This window comes from Lepisma saccharinum, chromosome 11 (genome assembly GCF_977018435.1).
Source record: "Lepisma saccharinum chromosome 11, izLepSacc3.1, whole genome shotgun sequence".
Taxonomy (NCBI): Eukaryota; Metazoa; Arthropoda; class Insecta; order Zygentoma; family Lepismatidae; genus Lepisma; species Lepisma saccharinum.
The window spans coordinates 28,705,828-28,728,284 of record NC_139239.1 but is presented as its reverse complement, the minus strand read 5'-3'; the positions used below and the strand labels follow the sequence as shown (position 1 = coordinate 28,728,284).

At 39.5% G+C, this 22,457-nt stretch overlaps 1 protein-coding gene across 2 annotated transcripts in view; it reads right to left on the bottom strand.

Moving 5' to 3' along the window:
- Positions 1-22,457, bottom strand: part of LOC145994694 (uncharacterized) — a 117,207-nt gene that overhangs the window by 26,861 nt on the left and 67,889 nt on the right. For both annotated transcript variants that reach the window (XM_083130858.1, XM_083130856.1), the window contains exon 2: positions 16,000-16,305. In XM_083130858.1, coding sequence (XP_082986984.1) covers positions 16,000-16,261 — 262 coding nt within the window. In that variant the 5' untranslated portion in view covers positions 16,262-16,305. The remainder of the gene's footprint in view (positions 1-15,999; positions 16,306-22,457) is intronic.

Here is a 22,457-nt window from a genome sequence, read left to right as displayed (position 1 = left end):
TGTTAAGAGCAGTATTGCCCGAAAAATGGGAATCAGCAAAGCTGAGTGGCAACGGATTGAAAACTCCATCTCGACAGCCATAGCGAAGGAACTCAACCAACAGTTCGGAGACCTGGACAGACGCATCGCCCTGGCATTTGCAAGTGATGCGGTGTTGAAAGAAATTAAACCAGCGCTGACCACTGCAATTAAATCTGCCGTGGAGGATGCCATTCAAGAAGTAAAAAACGATCTCGAGAGGAAAATCTCTGAGCTAGACAAGCAAGTGAAGCAAGTGCGAAAGGATCTGAATTCCCTGGAACAATATGACCGTCGCCTGAACCTTGTTTTTCATGGCATCAACGAAAGTGAGGGTGAAAAGTGTGAAGTGATTGCTTCAAAAATCATCAATGAGCAGGTGAAAGTGAAAGTGCCACAAAATGTGTTTCATCGTGTTCACCGACTGGGAGCACCGCGACGTGATGGCAAACCCCGGCCGATCATTGCGCGCTTTGTCACCTACGCCCAGAGAGACTTGGTCTACAAGAACAAGAAGAACCTCAAGGCTACAGGGACAGGTATTTTCATAACTGAAAACCTAACAAAAACAAATTTGGACCTTTTTCACAAGGTAAGGCTTAGTAAAATATTCGAACGAGTATGGACAACCGATGGGAATGTACTTGCTCTACACAACGGAAACGTGGTTAGGATTAGTGACCCGGAGGACATCGCAAAGTTCAGCAGAAAGTAACGCTGTTCCGCCACACTCCCCTCCTAACGGTGGTTGTGTTTATTTTTGGAACTGCTTCCCCCATCAATGACGTACGGGCAACCAGGCCCGTAGCTAGAGGGGGGGCAACTGCCCCCCCTGAGAGCCTGCTTTGCCCCCCCTGTGAAAAATACAGAATATATTCCTACCTGGAATACTCACTAATCTTTACAATTATATCCTCTATTACTCTAGCAACATAGCAAAAACACTTATTGACTTTGTGATTTATTAAGGTGTGTGGGATTCCGAATAATGTCGTACTAGGATTAGGGGGAGAAAATCTCTTCCTGATTCAGACTTCCGGAAATGATTTCGTAATTTTTAGTATCTAGAACAGTTGTGATATTTTGAGAAGACTTGTATGAGGTGCCTAATGTGTTTGGATGTTTTTTTTTGGATGTTTGCTATGAAGTTTGAACTGCTTAATCTTTAGTTTCCGAAGTCTGCCTATTGGTAATAGTGATTCATGTGGTAGAGAGAGGGAGTGGATATTTGATTTTTGTTACTTACCGTTGCCTTTCTGCCACTTCGAGCTAATCGTGACAATGAGTGATGACGTGAAATTGATGAAAAAACACTCACAAACAGTGCTGCAACCACCGCAGGGGGCGGGGGCATTATCCGTCCCCAGTTTTGGTCGGAAGTCCAATCTAGGGGGGGCAAACATTGAAGTAAAGAAACATGACTAGCAGAATCTAAGAATAGCAGTACAAATTGATGCTCAAGATGGAATTAGTTTTCAAGTTTTTCTTGAATTTTTCTTCCAGACGGCCAAGGGCAGTTGCAGGGGGCACAGAGGGGCAATTGCCCCCTCGCTTTCAAATTTTATACAAATAAAATTACATTTCGTAAAATTTTCTTGCTCGCTTCGCTCGCAAGTATTGATTCTGCTATTCTTATAGTCTAAAGCCCTGGGAGCCAAAACGATATAATTGATAAAAAAAAATGTTAAAGAGAATGCCATGGCACCCCCGTGAAATTATTTGCGCCCTATTAAATCAATATTGTTTTCAGTTTGCAAATATTTGGATCTAAAGATTTTCCTGCTCGTTTCGATCCAATATGATTCTTCTCTGTAATGCATTCTAAATCACCAGAGAGAGAAGTAAGGCCAAATTTATACTTCAGATTGTGGCTGCTTAAATGCACGAACAATTCTTTTGAGGAAAAGGAGCACGCAGATTTGAGAGACAATTTGGCGTATGAATTGATCATGTAATGTATTTAATATATATATATATATATATATATATATATATATATATATATTAAAGAAACTTTTAATACGTACACAATTTAGCGTTAACATGTTGCATATGCATTTTCTTATTTTACGTCGCTCCATGTTGCATATGTGTAAAATATATGTTGTACATGAAAGTTATACGTGTCATATGTACAAAAAAAAATAAGTTCGTCATGCATACATATTCTGTCTTTCAAAAATACAGTTTGTGTGCTTGTTTTCCATTATTAGCTAATATGAAATTGAACATGTTGGAAAAATACCGGGTGATCCGTTTCAGTTGTCAGAAAAGTAAACCTTTATACACAAGAAGTTAATGTACGTATCTCCGAGCAACTTGTTGTAATATAAGCAGAAGGGATGTAAGTTTCGAATTCAGCAACATGGCGGGACTAATGTGCATACAAAGGTGGTGATCACGTCACAACAGCGGGAACAGTATGTCGTATGGTATGCGAAATTTTCCAGTATTACATGCATGCTACTGCCGCCAAGCAGCTCAAATCCGTAAACCTCCACTTATTCGAAACTTACACCCTTTCTGCTTATATTACAACAAGCTGCTCGGAGATACGTACCTTAACCTCTTGTAATACAAAAAATGTATTACATATGTTTACACAATTCATCAAAGTGTAGATGTAATGTAATCATTATTATTTAATTAATTCTATTTTTCTTGCATAACACAACACAATGGTGGTGTTGGATTTTCGTTAGATTCCTTTGTGCGTAAAAATCTTGCATACTGGAAACTAGAGGGAAACATTATGAAGCACGATTTATAAAGGTCTTTCTTAATCAGTTCTGCAGAGAAGCCCAAAACTGTTGGTACATATTAATCGTCTATTAACCTTTTCAACCTGTAAATATAAAGTAGATACAGTCGCTATTTATGTTAAACTTTAGCTTTGTATTCTTTGGTATTCCGGAAAGTCATTATCGAAATATTGTTATTTGATGTTGCTCGAACTTTTTTTGTTCATTGGAGTTTCAAGATATCATCCCTATCCTGTTACATATCACTTTTGGAGGAGGGGGACAAGTGCCCGTCTGTACCCTACTATATCTGCCAATGCAACACAATATATTAAAAATTTGCCCCCTCTAGGATTGACTTTGCCCCCCCTAATAAGAATTCCTGGCTACGGGCCTGCGGGCAACGGTGACCAGTCAAAAGTAGAGGGTAGGGGAATGTAGGAGAACATTCCGCGCCGAACCTTACAAAGCTTGCAATACTCTCTGCATTCCTCAATGGTGGCGAAAGGAGGGCATGAACCTGTCGCATAATAGACTGTTATATAAATGTAAACAACCCTCAGCTTGTATTCTAACTCACGCCAGAATATATCGGCAAACTCAAAAATCTATATTTCTCCCATTTTTAGTTAATCAACAAATATTTTCATTTTTTTTATTTTTCTTTTTTTGTGTCAGTATTCACATTTTTATATTAATTTTTACTTTTTTATTCTTAAATTTTTCATTTATTTTTTTCCATTTTTAAAAATTTGATTATAGTAATAAGTCACTATGATAACTAGCACCTGTTTTTTTATGCGTATGCACATTTTCATTGTTATTCCAATATGCAATTCACACTTGGGACAGAATATATACTTCATGACCAACAGTGGAGGAAACGATAAATATAAATGACCCTACCAATGTAGTCAATGGTGCAGAAACGCCACTCCCAATCAGAATTCACTCCAGTTACTTTGATGAGTCGCCCATTAATATCCGCCACAGCAATTACAATATAAAGGAACAGCTCGAAGCTGAAGTAAATAGATCTGAAAATGGCTTTAAATTATGTCATCTAAATATTCAAGGTTTACTCAACTCCATAGATGAATTTAAAGAAATGATATCGAACTTAAACTTTGACCTGATAGCCATTACAGAAAGCTGGTTAAAACCGAATATTAGTAATAATATAGTAGACATCGAAAATTACACATTAGTTCGACAAGATAGATTAAACAAATCTAGAGGTGGTGTGTGCTTATACATTTCTAAATCGCTTAAATGGAAACTTTTAGACGGGTTCGTTAATAATGATATCGGCGTAGAGTACCTTGTAATCGAATTAACTATCGATAGGAAAAAAATTGGACTTATGGTAGCATATAAACCCCCAAATGTCAGCTATACTCACATCAGTCACGTAGCAGATATCCTCCAACACCTATACTTAAATTACGATTACTTCATTGCGTTAGGCGACTGGAATATCAACATGTTAAGAAAAAGCGAAAGCAGTACTAGACTCCTTCAGAGTATAATCAAGGAAGTTCACGGGAAACAATTAATTACCAAGCCAACCAGAGTGACAGCGACGTCAAAGTCATTAATTGATTTAATCGTTTGTTCACAAGATTTAATTGTAAAGCAAATTGGGCAGAGCGAGTTACCTGGAATCACAGATCACCATATAACATACTCCATATTTGACCTGTACACACCAAAGCAACCTAAAAAAATTATCAAAATTAGAAATTTCAAAACCATGGACTTGGACAAGTTTCGTAAAGACGCGGAAAATGTGGAATGGTGCAAAATCGAAAGAAACGAGGACGTAGATGCAGCGGTGGAGGCCTTGAATGATAACATTACCAGATTAATAGATAAGCACGCCCCCCAGCGAAAAATTCGTGTAACCAAACCTCCCGCCCCCTGGATTTCAAATCAAGTAAGGGAATTCTGGAAGTTGCGCGACTTCTTTCATCTGAGATATGTAAATACAGGAGACCCAGACGCTCTCCTATCGTACAAATACTTCAGAAACAGAGCCAAAAAAGCAGTCAGAAACGCAAAATTTAAGCACTATAACGAAACGGTAAATATGAATGTAAAAAATGCTAAAAATTTATGGTCTAACCTCAGAAGCCAGGGACTTTTACCAAATAAAAAGAGTAATGCGCTCTCCCCAGATACATTTCGGCCGAATGCGGTAAACGAGTTCTTTGTTAAGCCGAGTGCACCCTCAGATAACAATGCAGCGGTGATTGATGAAACCAACACGTATCTTGAGCAACCCAACAATGACACGTTCTTTTTTACCCCAGTAAGTAGCGAACAAGTACGTAAAATTTTTAACAAAATGAAATCGAAAGCGTGCGGTTATGATGGCATAAACCTAACTATTTTACAGTATTGCATCCCCTTTTGTTTAGAAGCTCTTACGCACATTATTAATCTTTCCCTTTCCAAAGGTTGGTTCCCTCAAGAGTGGAAAAAATGCGAAGTAACACCTATACCTAAAAAATCCAACCCCACAGAAATAAAAGATCTACGACCTATTAGCATTCTATCCACAATGTCCAAAATACTTGAAAAAGTAATTTATGAACAAATACTTTCACATATTCAAGGTTTCCTACCACACTTTCAATCTGGTTTCAGAAAAATGCATAGTACTTGCACTGCGCTGGTAGATATCGTAGACAATGTAAGTAAAGGAATAGATGAAAATGAAGTTACACTTTTAGTCTTGTTGGACTATTCAAGAGCGTTCGACTCGATCAATCATGAATTGTTATTGGCCAAACTGTATCACTATGGCGTTACCGGAAACGCGTTAAATTGGTTTCGATCATATCTCGGCAACAGGAAACAACGTGTGAAATATCGGGAACCGGAAGTCACATACTCTAAATGGTTAGTTGTTCAACAAGGCGTCCCTCAAGGAAGTATATTGGGTCCACTACTATACATGATTTACGTAGCTGATTTCGACCGCGCTGTCCAATATTGCCACTACCATCAGTATGCTGACGATTCGCAAATCTATATTCAGTGTAATACAGAAAACTACGATAATGCGATGACCAAACTTCAATTCGACCTTGATGCTATAACAAATTGGTCACGGAGGAACTCCCTTCAATTAAATCCAACAAAATCTTGCTTCATGACCATAGGAACTCATGGTACTCTTAAGAAACTTCACAAAAACGCACCTTCTCCTCCAACTCTTGGCAGTATACCGCTATGCGAAGTGGATACAAGCAAAAACTTGGGGATTGTGTTCGATGGACACTTAAATTGGGAGCCACAAGTCGAATTTATTGTGAAAAACTGTATGGGGAAACTTAAATCTTTGTATCATTTAAAACATGCTCTGGGCGCTATTGTTAAAGATCGTCTTATGCAATCACTTGTCCTATCCACGTTAGACTATTGCGCTCCAGTGTACAGTAATATATCCCAGGGCTTAAACTATAAACTTCAAAAAATTCAGAATTGTTGTATACGTTTCATATTTAACCTAAACAGAAAGGAACATGTATCCCCCTATTTAAAGAAACTTTCTTGGCTAAACATTAACAATAGAAGAAAATACTTAACACTCACCTTGATGCACAAAATACTTAAGAGTGGCTCCCCAAAATACTTATCCGATAAGATCTGTTCTCATAGAACATCAGCCGAACATAATATCCGCAACAAGCACAATCTAAAAATCCCCAAACATAAAACCGCCACATATAACAAGTCCATCATTGTTACAGGGATCAGGGAATGGAACAAACTGCCTGCACCATTGACTAACATTATTTGCCATCAAAGTTTTAAGAAAAATCTGAAGAACTTACTATTGTCCCAACAACTTAATTAACCTTCATATGTTAACAATTGCACCTGCACTTATACATCATATAATGCATACCTAACCTACCCCCCCCCCCTCCGGCATACACATTGAACTACCGAAGACTTATTACTTATCTTTACTCAACAGTATATATACTAATCTATTCAATGTATTATTTTATCATTGTATAATCTTTATATTATCTTTATTGTATTATCATGATCATTATGTGTTTTTTTTTCTTTCTTTTTGTTTTTATTCATTTATTGTATCTTTGACAAGGTATGACGAACTGTCATAAGGTATTCTGCAAACTTGAGTTTCGTGTGTGTTTTGCTGGGGCAAAATAGCCCAACTCAGGTCCAAAGACAATGAACTCGTCTAGTGCAGAGAATTCACGATAGGTGGAATGCCTATGCAATATGAAAACTTTGTTGCTTTAATAGTTACGCGAAGAATCGCTAGATGGCTCTGACCGTTGTGCGCAGTTGAATTGTAAATTCCTTTGTTTAAGATCCGATTTTCTCGCGGTTTCCTTATGCACAAGGACATTTTGATGTGTCGGTCACTGCACGCATGGGCAATTCGCAGTTATGGCGCAAAATAATAAAATATACAGCGTTTTGATCTAGATGCCTTTGGTTAATTATCAGCAAAAAGTTTATCTTATTGAGCATTACACTGGGTTCCTCAACGCATATACATATCTGTTAACGTGTGGTATTTAAATTATGAAAAATTGTTGTTTGGAAAAGACAAATGTGCTCTGCAAAAATGACTAACAGTGATCGATGGGGGTGTGCAGTGGTGGAGAAGGACTTCCGGAAGAAAAAAACATGGAGTGAACAGAGTAATGTCACTACAGTGGAGGAAATCAGAATTGTTTCCGTGCTTTAGGGAGGAATTTTACATCTGCAGTTAGGACAAAACGGCAGATAATAGCAAGAAGTGAAAGCACATCGCAAAATAGGTGTTGGAAAGGAATGGAGCTCTCGGGAAGAGAGAGGTAAGAGTGGACTCGGGCGTGCTGGATTCGTCGTTCCCGACACACCAGGTGAGGAAATTAATTATCTTAAGTGACTTTAATAGGAAGAAAATACTCGAAGATCGTGTTTACAACGTTTAAGCAAAGTTGTTCATGAGATAGCTATCTCGCGTGTGTTGAATTTTACGGGAAACGGTACTAGTACACGTCACAGACCATGCGTTATTTACAAAATGGCCATCGACGCCATGTTTGAAAAGGGCTCTGTGCACACGTAAAATGATTTATTTTCGTGCAAGAAACGCATAGCACTAATCAAATAAACGAGGAGCATGTTCCCAGATTGGATCTATGTCAAAATAGGAACCAATTAGGACTTTGTAATTCCTTATATGGCATTAAAGGTGCATGCTATATGACTTTGATGGGTAATTTTCGTTCACGTATCGACAGTTTTTATTTTACGTCTCTTAATTAATAAGGACAGATTGTTGATGCTTTATTACGCAGGAAATATGTGTTAAATTGAATACAATAAATAAGTTCACTGTTTCTGATGTTCATATTTACGTGCTAAAATATTTTCTTCCATTTGTATTTGGTGTTTATGAAAATGTTTAAATGTTTAATTCTTCTCTTTCAGAAGGGGGGAATTTCGCATGTGTAAATTGGGTTATTGCTGTTGTTATGGAAAGGGGTTATTGTTAGTTGTAAATTATCTGAAATCCTACTTGAAAATCTGAAAGTATAAACTTTTAATCTCCAGCGATCTGCACTCGTCACCAGCGTTACCAGGCAAAGTTGAGATTCAGTTATTGAGTCGTGGATAATTGAACTAAATTAATAAATTGAGCGAATGTCCTTTTGCTCGTCGCAAGATTACGAGGACTCAAGTGCAGAGGGGTTGCGTTATTGAATTTTTTGTTGGGTTTCAAGTAGGTTAATCTTTAGTTGGTTAATTGCTGTTGTTAAAGCTAATATTAATAATGGCAACTGAGCAGGAACCGGTTACATTAGATTCCTTGTTCGCCTTTATTAAACAGAGTGAGGAAAGGAACAAGGAATGCACTGAGTCACTCAAATCAGAACTCAAATCAGAACTCAGAGGCAGCAATCAGTTGCTCAAATCAGAACTTAATGAAAGCAATCAGTTGCTCAAATCAGAACTCAGAGACAGCAATCAGTTGCTCAAATCAGAACTCAGAGACAGCAATCAGTTGCTCAAATCAGAACTCAATGAAAGCAATCAGTTGCTCAAAACAGAACTTGCAGCTCATACAAGTAAGGTAGTGGGTAAACTGCAGTCTGATCTAGAGGGCACTAGTAAATGCATTTTTGAGCTGCGGCAAGAAGTAGTTAAAACAAGTGAGGGTCTGCACGATCTCACATTTTCAGTATCACAATACAGGGCTGAGTTGGTAGAAAAAAGGCATGAGTCTTTGACGAAGGAGTTTGATTTGTCAGGGAGTAAAGTTGAACTGATGAATGGTGTTGTAACTCCTTATGCGGTCACCAATTGCATGTGTACTTCACATTCGGTCGAACATGACCACTGCACAGGCACTCTGACTTCCTGGTCGGAAAGTTATGCACAGAGTACCAGCGAACTGAACCGAAACAGAACGTTAGGGCAAAAACACCACAAGGGTAATAAAGGAAAATATTTGATAAGCGAGGAGTGGTCTTTTGGGGTGTCGGGTAACAGAGACGAGTCTTTCCCTGTCGGCTTCTGCACAACAGATGCATCTTTCCCAAAACCGAGCTTGCAAATTCCTTTACTGGGTGTTGGTTGTAAACAAAGTGGTTCTCTGGGTTCATCTTCGTTGAGTAAGCGTGTCCACACGGTGCAAGTTGATACAGGGTGTCCGGAAAGTAAGGTGGATTCTCAGTGTCTACACTCAAATGCAGTATCATCTCAGAACAAATCTATCCTGTCTGTAGTGTCAGTTGGGGAAAATAGTATTGACTTACCTTTAGTGTCGATAGTTCAAGATCATTCGGTACACAACGTAGTCATACCAGTAGTTGGTTATCCATTGCAGACTGGTGTGAGGAATTCAGTAATCGAACCCAGAAGTTGCATTAGGTGTAGTCCTATGCGTGTTCTTATGCCCAAAAGAATTGCCAGTATGGCATGTGTCGTTTCTTTCATGAAATTAGGCACTGGTTATTCAGTCAGATATGGGAGGCGCATCAGAGTTAAAATGAAGTCACCTACTGACTCACTTCCCAGGAAAACTTTGGTAGTCAGTCGAACTGTTGCTGGAGGAAGAGTATCTCTCCATCCAAGCCATATTAGGAAGAGAAGAATAAAAAGGTCTCCTCGGAAAAGTACCAGCACAAAAGTTTTGGGGGAAATTTTGAGTATTTGTCTTCTCTTGGCTTTGTCTCTTTAGTACAAGGGGTATCCGAGCCTGGCTCTCAAATCATAGTTGAAGCTGAGATCCATGCGGTGGACGAGCCATCCAGGGAATGTCCAAGTTCGGAAAACCGGAGAGGAGCTCTTACCAACGGGCAGGGGGTGAGGGTGAGGTAAAATTTCCTGCTATACAGTTTGTAAATATAAATGATACGTGGGAAGAGGAGAGTGATTTTCTTGATGAAATGAATTCAACTATACCTGTTAATGTGGGTTACCAACAACATACGTCTGCTATGATTAAAATTGCCATATTAGGTAAAGTTTTTAATGCTCTATGTGATAGTGGTGCCGAGGTGTCTCTCCTCGAATTTAACACTTGGAAATCGATTTCGTCTTTGATCTCGAGACCAAGATTGGAACCAGCATCCAATATTAAATTAGTGGATTATACTGGTTCGAGATCTAAATCTGTTGAAGGAATCACGAAATTGATGATCAATTTGGGGGGGCATGATTATTATGTACAGTTTCTAGTGGTGAAAAAATTAAATGTACCCGTATTGCTAGGTTTAGATGTGATATATGGGGTTCACGGTGAACTAAACTTCGACGTAGATGCTTTCTTTTATCATACTCCCAATGGTAAAGCACTTTTGAAGTTCACACCTCTTAGAGAAGTAGATTCTTTGGGACCGGACTTGTCTTTGATGAACGTTTCAATGAATATAGATCTTTCAGCAAATGAACAGTCGTCTTTCATGCACAAAGTGAAGGGTTCGCTGAACTTAGAAGAAAATTTAAATTCTCGATTCATAGACATGTTAAGCGCCTTTGAACAGATGTTTACTGACATACCGGGATTATGTAGAGAGTACGAACATCGGATGGTATTGGACACTGTTGAACCAATCGTGGCGAGGAATTACCCCATTCCTTATGCTTACAGGGATCAAGTTAGGAATCATTTGAACCAAATGTTGGCTTGGGATGTGATTGAGCTTTCACAGTCCGAATATCGTTCGCCTCTACTGGTGGTTCCCAAACCAAATGGGGGAATACGATTATGTGTAGATTTGAAAAAGGTTAATCAACACGTTAAACTCATGCAACTTACGCCAATGAAGATTAACGATCTGTTGACTTCATTTTTAGGCTGTAAATTCTTCACCTCGCTGGACTTAGGAAACGCTTATTGGCAAGTATCTTTACATACTGACAGTCGTAAATTCACGGCATTTGCATTTGAGGGTATTCTGTACCAATTTAAAAGAGTTGTGTTTGGTTCGGTGAACGGCACGGCTGTGTTCGTGGATGTCATGAATAGGGTACTGGGATCATTTTTAGATTTTTGTTGTGGTGTACGTAGACGATATCATCATCAAATCTAAAGATTTTGATTCACATCTAAGGCATGTCAGTCTGGTCTTGGAAAGATTAAAATGCGCGGGTTTTACATTGAAGCTAGAAAAATGTAGGTTTGCAGTGAAAGAGTTTAAGTTTTTGGGACACATAATCACGACACAGGGTTTCCAGAAAGATCCTTCCTACGTCGAAAGCATTGTTAACCTACGCAAACCTGAAAACTTGAAACAGTTGCAAAGGGTTCTAGGATGTTTTAATTGGTTAGCGAAGTATATTCCTAATTATGCCATGGTGGCACAACCGTTATATGAACTAGTGAAACTTAAGACGAAGTGGCATTGGACCACACAAGCTGAACAAGCTTTTATGCACCTGAAGGCGTTGGTAGTCCATGAAGTGACCCTTAACTTTCCAGATTTTGAGAAAACGTTCTTTATTCAAACGGATGCATCTCTTGTGGGGATAGGGGGCTTTTGTTACCAAATTACTGACGGGGAAATGAAACCCTTAGGATTCGTCAGCAGGTTGCTTAGAACATACGAAAAGTCGTATACGTCAACTGAGATCGAAGTTTTGGCTATACTATATACGATCGAAAAATTTTCCACATTTCTTAAGGGTAGACAATTTGTTGTTGTCACTGACCACAAATCACTCACGTGGTTAGAATCTGCACATTCATGGAATGCCAGGCTGACAAGATGGTTTATACAGATCCAACAGTATTCCTTCGTGGTGCAATATTGCAAGGGTTCGGACAACCTCTTGGCAGATACCCTTAGTAGAAACTTTCCAGATACACCTGATTCTCAATTTTTGGTAAATATTTCTGTAGTTACGCATTTAAATCAGAAGATTTTCACCAAGGAGGAGTTGATTGATTTGCAGAGTGATGACGTGGGTTTGAGAGAAATTATTGATCATATTAAGGGGGTAAGTCAAAGGATCAATTCTCGCTCAAGATCTTGGAATCGAACATACTGCTTAAATGATGATGTTCTTTATATTAAAGACTTCCATGATGTTTCGCGTCACAGGATATGTATTCCTGTCAAATTGATAAATAAAGTTTTGGTGGCTGGACATGATGACATGGGACACTTCGGAGTTGCCAAAACTTTATCTCACTTATATCGGGTTTTCTACTGGCAAGGGATGAAATCTGATATTAAGTCGTATGTAAAAAACTGTGAGTTGTGTCAGCGTACAAAACCGAATAAACATCCGGCTAAAATTGTTGCTAGGTCTCATTTCACAGACATGCCGGGGGAGATTTTGTTTATTGATCTGCAGGGTCCGTTTGCGCTGGGGCCTAAACGAGAAAGGTTTTTGTTTACGGTTCTAGATGCAGCAACAAGGTATTTGGTGGCATACCCGGTGGTTAATAGCAATGCCAATACCATTGTGAATAAATTGTCAAAAGTGTACTTTGTTCATTTGGGAATTCCTCAGAGGTTAGTTTCGGATAATGGGCCACAATTTAAGTCGAAAATTTTTCAGAATGCAATGAAAACATGGGGGGTACAACTTGTTTACACTCCGGTGTACCATCCGAGCTCAAATTGGGTAGAGCGCTATCATTCGGAATTGAACCGTTTGATGAGAATACTCTGTAATTCCAATCACAACAAATGGCCGGAAAAAGTACCTGAAGCTCTGCGCCTTCTGAATGGTTCCATTTCGTTACAAACAGGATATTCTCCAATGGAGTTGAGATTAAACATGACAAAGAGTTTGACCGATATACCGACGCTGGGGGTCGATGCTAACAATGTCACGTGGAATGACAAGCTAGTCATGGCGAATCTGTCTAGTCTTAGTAAAAGGCAAAATAAATTGAAGCAACATAATGCTAAGATGGATGCTAAACCTGTAGTGGGAGAAGGTAAGCTAGTCTTCGTTAAGAATCAGACCTTAAGTGGTACCGGAGATAAGGTGATAAGAAAATATTGTGACCTCTTTGTCGGCCCTTATCTTTGTGTTAAGAACAGTAAAGATTCCACGCTTTCATTGATAGATTGTGTGACAGGAGAAAAATTGGATCACCAGTCGATAGAAAATTGTAAAGTTTGGAATTGTTCAGGGGACAAGGTAAAAATGTGGGTGAAAAGATTACTAGATTTGAATTTGGAAGGTGTGGATGAAATGCTACAGACGATGGGGTTTAGCTGTAAATCAGACGTGGTAGTTAAGGACAGTGTAGATATAGGCGGGGTAGGGGAAGCCCAAGGTTAAAATTTCTCGTATGGGTAAAGTGAGATTGAGCCTGCGGCGGGCGAGTTGACCAAGTAGGTGAAATTTATGCGGCGTACTAGCATGCGAGATGAGCCTGAAATCTTCCAGATTGCTCCAAAATAAGGTGAAACGTTTACAATAGTTATTGGCTCAGATAGAAGGATTCCAGAATCGAATTAAGAGTTGTTTAGGTAGTTCCATGGGGGTGTTGTTGAGTTTGCGGGTGGGGGCAGGTATGATGCGGTAGAGGTCAAGTTAGGTTATGCTTGCGGCGGGCTAATAGTCAAGTAAGTATAATGTTGCGGTGGGCCTAGGCATTCATTTGTTTCCTGCTCCAACCAAAAATATACAAGCCACTATGTTCTGCAAGACGCCAAAACACATGCGGGGTTCCTTCTTTCTGGAGAATGATGGAGTCACCAGAGTTGGTGATCCGGGATGTATCATATTGTAAACAATATAGTAATATGTCTGTATATATCAATTATGTATATTAGTGAATATGTATAATATGAATGTTTATTTGATGAAAGTCTAACTTTAGTATTGTAACAAAAGTATTGTGTGAGGGTTCAGCCCTATGTTGGGCGCCATTTATGACGAACTGTCATAAGGTATTCTGCAAACTTGAGTTTCGTGTGTGTTTTGCTGGGGCAAAATAGCCCAACTCAGGTCCAAAGACAATGAACTCGTCTAGTGCAGAGAATTCACGATAGGTGGAATGCCTATGCAATATGAAAACTTTGTTGCTTTAATAGTTACGCGAAGAATCGCTAGATGGCTCTGACCGTTGTGCGCAGTTGAATTGTAAATTCCTTTGTTTAAGATCCGATTTTCTCGCGGTTTCCTTATGCACAAGGACATTTTGATGTGTCGGTCACTGCACGCATGGGCAATTCGCAGTTATGGCGCAAAATAATAAAATATACAGCGTTTTGATCTAGATGCCTTTGGTTAATTATCAGCAAAAAGTTTATCTTATTGAGCATTACACTGGGTTCCTTAACGCATATACATATCTGTTAACGTGTGGTATTTAAATTATGAAAAATTGTTGTTTGGAAAAGACAAATGTGCTCTGCAAAAATGACTAACAGTGATCGATGGGGGTGTGCAGTGGTGGAGAAGGACTTCCGGAAGAAAAAACATGGAGTGAACAGAGTAATGTCACTACAGTGGAGGAAATCAGAATTGTTTCCGTGCTTTAGGGAGGAATTTTACATCTGCAGTTAGGACAAAACGGCAGATAATAGCAAGAAGTGAAAGCACATCGCAAAATAGGTGTTGGAAAGGAATGGAGCTCTCGGGAAGAGAGAGGTAAGAGTGGACTCGGGCGTGCTGGATTCGTCGTTCCCGACACACCAGGTGAGGAAATTAATTATCTTAAGTGACTTTAATAGGAAGAAAATACTCGAAGATCGTGTTTACAACGTTTAAGCAAAGTTGTTCATGAGATAGCTATCTCGCGTGTGTTGAATTTTACGGGAAACGGTACTAGTACACGTCACAGACCATGCGTTATTTACAAAATGGCCATCGACGCCATGTTTGAAAAGGGCTCTGTGCACACGTAAAATGATTTATTTTCGTGCAAGAAACGCATAGCACTAATCAAATAAACGAGGAGCATGTTCCCAGATTGGATCTATGTCAAAATAGGAACCAATTAGGACTTTGTAATTCCTTATATGGCATTAAAGGTGCATGCTATATGACTTTGATGGGTAATTTTCGTTCACGTATCGACAGTTTTTATTTTACGTCTCTTAATTAATAAGGACAGATTGTTGATGCTTTATTACGCAGGAAATATGTGTTAAATTGAATACAATAAATAAGTTCACTGTTTCTGATGTTCATATTTACGTGCTAAAATATTTTCTTCCATTTGTATTTGGTGTTTATGAAAATGTTTAAATGTTTAATTCTTCTCTTTCAGAAGGGGGGAATTTCGCATGTGTAAATTGGGTTATTGCTGTTGTTATGGAAAGGGGTTATTGTTAGTTGTAAATTATCTGAAATCCTACTTGAAAATCTGAAAGTATAAACTTTTAATCTCCAGCGATCTGCACTCGTCACCAGCGTTACCAGGCAAAGTTGAGATTCAGTTATTGAGTCGTGGATAATTGAACTAAATTAATAAATTGAGCGAATGTCCTTTTGCTCGTCGCAAAGGGTTGGTTGTAAGAACGGCCCATGAGGCCGAAACACGCCTGCTTAAATAAAGACCATTCTATTCTATTCTATTCTATAGCGATTTCGTGAGCAAGAAGAACTAGGGATGGGGGGGGGGGGTAATCTTTGTACCTTTCTGATATATAACTCGTAGATAGTTAACTAGTGAGGTTACGCGATACTTCGTTCTGTGTTGATTAGTTCCTTAAAAATGAAGGCAGACAAAATCACAGCATCTCCCTCTACCATATCAGGGATCATCTCCGACACATTTCCTCACCTTTTCTTGTTATCTTTGGAGACGGAGAAGACGCAACGGCTCCGAACCCGTTGCAAGATGAATCCTTCTTGCTCCCAGCATCCGGTCGGCACAAGTCCTTGACCTGCTGCCTCGGCAACCTTCTCGGCACTGCCGACGACGAGGATGACGGCGACGGCTCTTCCTTGCGTGCCACTCCGTCGTGGATGACGTCTTGGCCGAGCGGGGACAGGCTGACCAGCTGGGGACTGGGGTCGGAGCACCGCCTTTTGAAGAGCCGCATTCTGGCGGTGCGCGCTGGTCAATCCTGAGTGCCAATGGCTGTACCTGGAAGAAAGAAACAGCATGTATTAAAATCAGAACGTTTAGGAATTGTATTTAGAGGCAAAATGAAAGCTACTCCTTGTACATTGCCCCCACACATTCACAATTTTGGCCATTTGCTGAGGTGATGTGGTCAGCACAACGCTCCAGCCGCCTTTATTCCCTTCCCAGGTATGCAAGAGCCACTCACACCTGAAATACCTGGAATCGAACCCCAGTCTCTCGCGTGGCAGTCAGACGCGCTAGCGTACCGCGGCTATAGGTAGCTCTACAACTTCGCTTACCTTAATCGGCTCATGCATGGTGCCTGTCTTCCATATAGATACCACACATACTTATGAACCGTTATAGAAACATTAATTGTAAAAAAAATACAAACTATATATACTACAAAAAAAATGTCATGAGGCGACACTGTGGTCCCAGATCTACATCTTGGTCAACGCTTAACCTCAGTGGTGTTAAAATGGTGTTGATTACAGCCACTTTTCCGTGTTATTTTTACCCCACTAAAGTTTGGTGCGCAAAGGAGGGGGTTCACCTCCCTAAATTTGCAGGTTTATTAAAATTTACAAGTAAATGGTACTTTTGAAATCCTCCTCAGACCTGAGAAGCAAAGTAATGAGTCAGGTCCGGAAGTTAATGACCTAAAAAAAAACTAAAAAAAAATTACCTATAACGTATGGTGAAAAAAAATTGCACAAAAAGAAAACGCTGTGGTCAAGGGCAAAAACGCAGAGATGTATTTCGTGTGTGGGTTGGTATACAAGGGTGGTATCTGAACATCAATGAACAAACACATTCACACCGAGTCTGCTGGCCTTGCGACAATTTTGGGGCACTTTCTGCATAGATGGAACAAATGTTGATGTATCAACATCGCGCAAGCATATGTGGATCCGTTGGATGAGGGTTGCAACGGTTCGTGGTTAATAAATTTTGACATACACCATCCGCGTTAAATTTGCCCACAAATCTTCAATGGGCCGCAGTTGGGGAACATTAGGGGGATTCTGTTCTTTGGATATGTAAGGGATACCTAAGTGCTCCATGGCCGCAAGACTTTGTGCGAGTAATGGCAGCTGGCTAAATCTGGCCAAAAAACAACATTGTCCCCACGATGGTATTAATTAATAAACTGCTTCACTTTAGGCAAACAGAACTTTACATACCGGTCGGCGTTGAGTGCAAGGCCAGCCTTGAAAAACTGAGGGTTCGACAGTCCTTTCTCACTCATGGCAAGCCATACCAACAACTTCTGTGGGAATTTGGTTTTGGCAGCAAAACGCACTGGATCAGGCACAGCAGCAGTTCCAGGATCATAGTGACACAATATTATAAACCGTACGACGGAAAAATCCTACACGTTGAAAATGTTTCACAAGCTCGGACTTTCGAACATCACGATTCTCTGTCCAATATTACACGATCATTTTCCGACGGTCGTCTTCTTTCAGCTCCATACTGACTTGTTTTTACACCATCCTTCTCCTGCTCTTCACACTACATAACTGGTAGACGTACGATCCTACACAGCTCAAATGGTGTGCCAGTGTACAGTATTGCCAGTTCCACAGGGTTGCAAACTTTGTGCAAATTTTTTTCACCATACGTTAGAATGACCTTAAAATTATTTTAAAATTGTCCTAAAATAACATGTTCTTAAAATTGAATTTTGATGTTATCATAAACTACAAGAGAGTTGTTGAATAATTCGATAAAACCCGTCATTCGGTGGTTTGAACTATCAAAGCAAAGGGGAAAAAACAAACAATTATGTGTTAATGTAGTTTTTTTTTCTTTAGTTTTACTTCAAGGTAACATAAAATGCACCTCCTTTCCGAGTGGGTCTTGTACAATTTAAATATGTAAGTTATGCTAGCAAATGCATTTATAATTGACGAAAAAAAAAAACTTCAAAAATGCAACAGAAACTGGAAAAAATACTGAAAAATAACCTAAAGGGGGCGAAAATACGACTTTTCATCAACCTCCTAGCCCTAGTAATGAGTATTTCTTATGATTTCGCAAATTTAAGTTATTTAGCAAAAATAGTCCTTGACGCTACTTTGACGAGATAGAAAACTTTTCCCCAAAGTTTCGCCCAAGGTGGTGTGTGCCTTCTGGAACCCTTGTGTCGATGTAATGTTTATTTTTTTCACTGAAATGCTGGAGCAATATAATGTAAACTTTCCCCAAGACTTCAAGTGATAACAAGTGCCATTGTCAATCCGGCAGATGCGTAACTTTCCCCTCCCCCTCCTCTCTTCCTTCCTCTCCAAAATCGAAAGGGAAATTCCGGCGGCACGCGCCGCTGACAGCCCCCTTTGGCGATGCATGATGGCCGCCGAAATCTAGGTTACGTGCACCTCGATATTATACGCCCAACAACCTTGAGAGAAATTCCTGCGTTACATTATCAACCTTGCACTTTCTTCGGAGAAAGACCTTTCGCTGGGATAGAGTTGTTTTTATGTAGGCCAGGGCAGAAGAAAAACTTTCTGGGGAAGTAGTAAATTATTAACATCTGCCAAGAATTCTAATAAGTGGCGATATCTTTCTTATCTTTTACCATCATAACATAATTATGATGCAGAGACCGGGGTACTTGAAGAAGCTTTAACTAGAGGCAAATGAAAATTATTTTGTTTGTTATCTAGTAGATTTCTATGTAAGGTTGCACATGTTTGCTGCACTTTTGCATAGACCAATTGCTGATCTATGTATGTTTTCAAGTCTGAGTTAGTGCCTATATACCTCGAGAAAGAAGATTTTTTTCAGATGCACTTGCAGCCACTGTCATCTGCCTGTGAATTGAGGCCATTGTCGAACTTCCTCTTCCATTGAATTTCATTTGCCGGAGAATTTCTATAACTTTTTAGGTTTCAAGAAGGCACCACTGCTCTTCACCAGGCCCGTAGCCAGGCAGGAGCCAGGGGGGCTGAGCCCCCTGGAACTGCCGTCAGCCCCCCTGGCACTGTCATCAGTCCCCTTGACACTAAGTAAAACTATTTTGTGTAATTTGTTTGCAGTTAAGAGTGAAAAAAAATGTAGACAGCAGATATTACTTTGTTCACAACTTTGGTGAAGGATAAATTCACAGAACATGAACAACAGCTAAATTCACAGAACATGGACAACAGCTAATACATTCATTCATCTTATTTATAAGAAGAAGTGTAAGTAACGGCAAGAATTTAGGAGATTCTCTTCTCTAGGCTCTAGAAACTTGTTTCACAGGGGAGCTTCTTTATCTGCACCTTCGCTGCCCCTGTTGCGATCTCCTGTTTAGATAGAAATTTGTGTCTTTGACGTCAACATTCACATTCCCTCCGCATCTGCGTCAAAGGTCAACAGCTTCCAAGTTTTGGGAACGAAAGGGAGTTTCATTGCTTCAGCCGGAGGTGGAATGTACTATATGCACTATGATTGAATATTGTGCACTTTTTCTTGTGATATACATATCTGTATCATCAAAAGTAGTATGGAGTGTGCAGTAAGGGATGATTTCAGTAGCAGTCAATTAACACTTCAGGCGATGTTTTAAAAGATATATAGAAAAATGACCCCCCACAAACACACATAATTTACCTACTGTTAAACTTTTGAAAAATGGAATTGGTTTACAAAGCCCCCCCCCCCCCCGATCACCCGTGAGCCCTCCTGGAGATAAATTCTAGCTACGGGCCTGCAGGTGGCAAGTGTGTAGAAGAGGCGCCATCTTTAAAATGACAAATATGGCGGTGTGAGATTCACTTGATCAGTGTTATAGTCTTGAGATCGTTTTGTAAATAACAGAGTTAGTACCTCGTGTAAATTTCAGATGTATGCATTCTGTCATAATTTTTGTCGGACTTCTAATGTTTTCATTTGGTCGCCTCGTATAATATTGAGGGCACGCAGCCAGAATTTCCTGCAATTTTTTGTTGGGTCTTAGGAGCATCCCTCAGTGTATATATACTACACTGTAATAAGTGGACTCAAGAAATTACGGTCTAAGACCGTTAATTCCCAATGCCATCGAACTACCGTAAATGAAATGACCATGACTGCTTTTTTAAAGAATATTATTTAGTTAACCTAATTAATGCAATTTTAATGAATCTGCTTTTTAAATTTATGGTCCGCACAACTGCATTTATAATCATTATCTATCTTTATTCATGACAAAGTAGTAAAACTTAAATCTGAAAGTTGTTTTCTTGTCTTATTGCTACTATGGGCTTATATACAGTGTGTCCGTAAAGTCATGGTGCACTTTTGACCGGTCACAGGAAAGCAACAAAACAAGATAGAAATGTGAAATCTTCACCAAATAAAAGGAAAACTCTCCAAGTTTCCGTACTATGATGCGCAAGCGTGTGCGCACACAGGTGATGACGCAACACCACGAACTGCGCAGCAGCGGATCAGCCCTCGCCCACGCCAGTCGAGATATGGACGGTACAGAGGCAAGTCCAGTGTGTTCTGTGGCTTGCAAAGTTCGAATCCGTGAGCAAAGTGCAATGTAAATATCGTCGCGTGTACAACGAAGCGCTTCTGTACAGTCCACATCTAGACTGGCGTGGGCGAGGGCAGATCCGCTGCTGCGCAGTTCGTGGTGTTGTGTCATCACCTGTGTGCGCACACGCTTGCGCATCATAGTACGGAAACTTGGAGAGTTTTCCTTTTATTTGGTGAAGATTTCACATTTCTATCTTGTTTTGTTGCTTTCCTGTGACCGGTCAAAAGTGCACCATGACTTTACGGACACACTGTATATAACGTGTGTGTGTGTTTTTAATATTCCAAACTATTACCAACACACTACCTTCACGAAAAGACTGGGGTCTCGTTTTTGTAAATTTACAGACAGGCTGTATTTTAGCGGTAGAATATTGTAATTTTTACGATAGCTTCTAAGAGTGCGGTAAAATGAGTTTGGTAATTAAGATTGGGACTCAGTTTGGTTTCTACCGCAATTCAAGCTAGGAGCCCGAAATAACACGACTTAGAGCACAAATTACATTCCTCCCAGTTCCCGCAACTGTAAACGCTTTCTCACTGTATTCAAGGAACCCCAAGTTCTGTTCGTAATGTAGATGAATGGCACTGGTTCGAATCCAATTCAGTTAGCCTATGCGTATAAAGTGGACTTACAATTATTAGTTTTTTCTCTTTTAACTTCCGTGGCAATCAGTTCAAATCTCTATCAGCATGATTACCGTCAACAATAAAACGTAATTTGTTGAATTGTTGCGAGAAATGATAGTTGTCTGTTTCCATGATTTTATTGACACTAAATGGAGCCGTCACAACCCAGAAGTGTCCGTGACTGTACCTGCGATTAGTAAAGAAAGAGCTGCAAGTACAGATAACATGTTGAAGAAACTTGAATCTATTCAGAATGTGTTAAGGAGACAAAGTAAGAAATATAACATATAAAAGGAATGGCTGAAATGCAATTCTGAGGTAGTTCAAGTAGGAACGTCGTACATTAACTGAGAAATATTGTTTCATCTCAAAAGTAAAACTCAGAAGTGAAATGTATGAATACCTTTACTTTGCCATATCACAGAATCAAAGTTGCTACAATTTTGTAAAATTATATTGCAACATCTTATGGAACATACTTCCATAGAAAACAAAATCTGGTGCATATTTTACACAATGCCATCTATGAAAGGACTGCCCAAACTACAGACCGCGGACCACAATTGGCTCGCCAACGTGCATGTAAAACTTATAATTTTATTGATACCTTATCTTTGGTGTAAGCAAAATGTAACGTAGCCCACGACCAATAGTTTATTCGGCATCACTGGTCCTGCATGTGATAAAGTTAGGATACCTGTGGTCTAGAACCAACTGCAGCGTCATAAGGAATTCCCAATACAAGTTATCCCCTTTTTAACAATACTTGTTTGTTTTGAACTTATATGTATTAAGAATGGCTAGATATTCTTAGTGAATAATCTATCGATTCGCGAGAGACTATGAGAACATTTCCTTCCCATTTTGCATGACAATACAGAAAAGTTAATAAAAAAAAGCTTGTTACAAAAATTAAGTCTGATGTTTCTTGAAAATGCAGCCGGTAAGAAAGTTCAAAAATGCAAACGACGTATGTAAAACTGATGCGACATCTATCTTCAGATCATCAAAAAAATATTAGT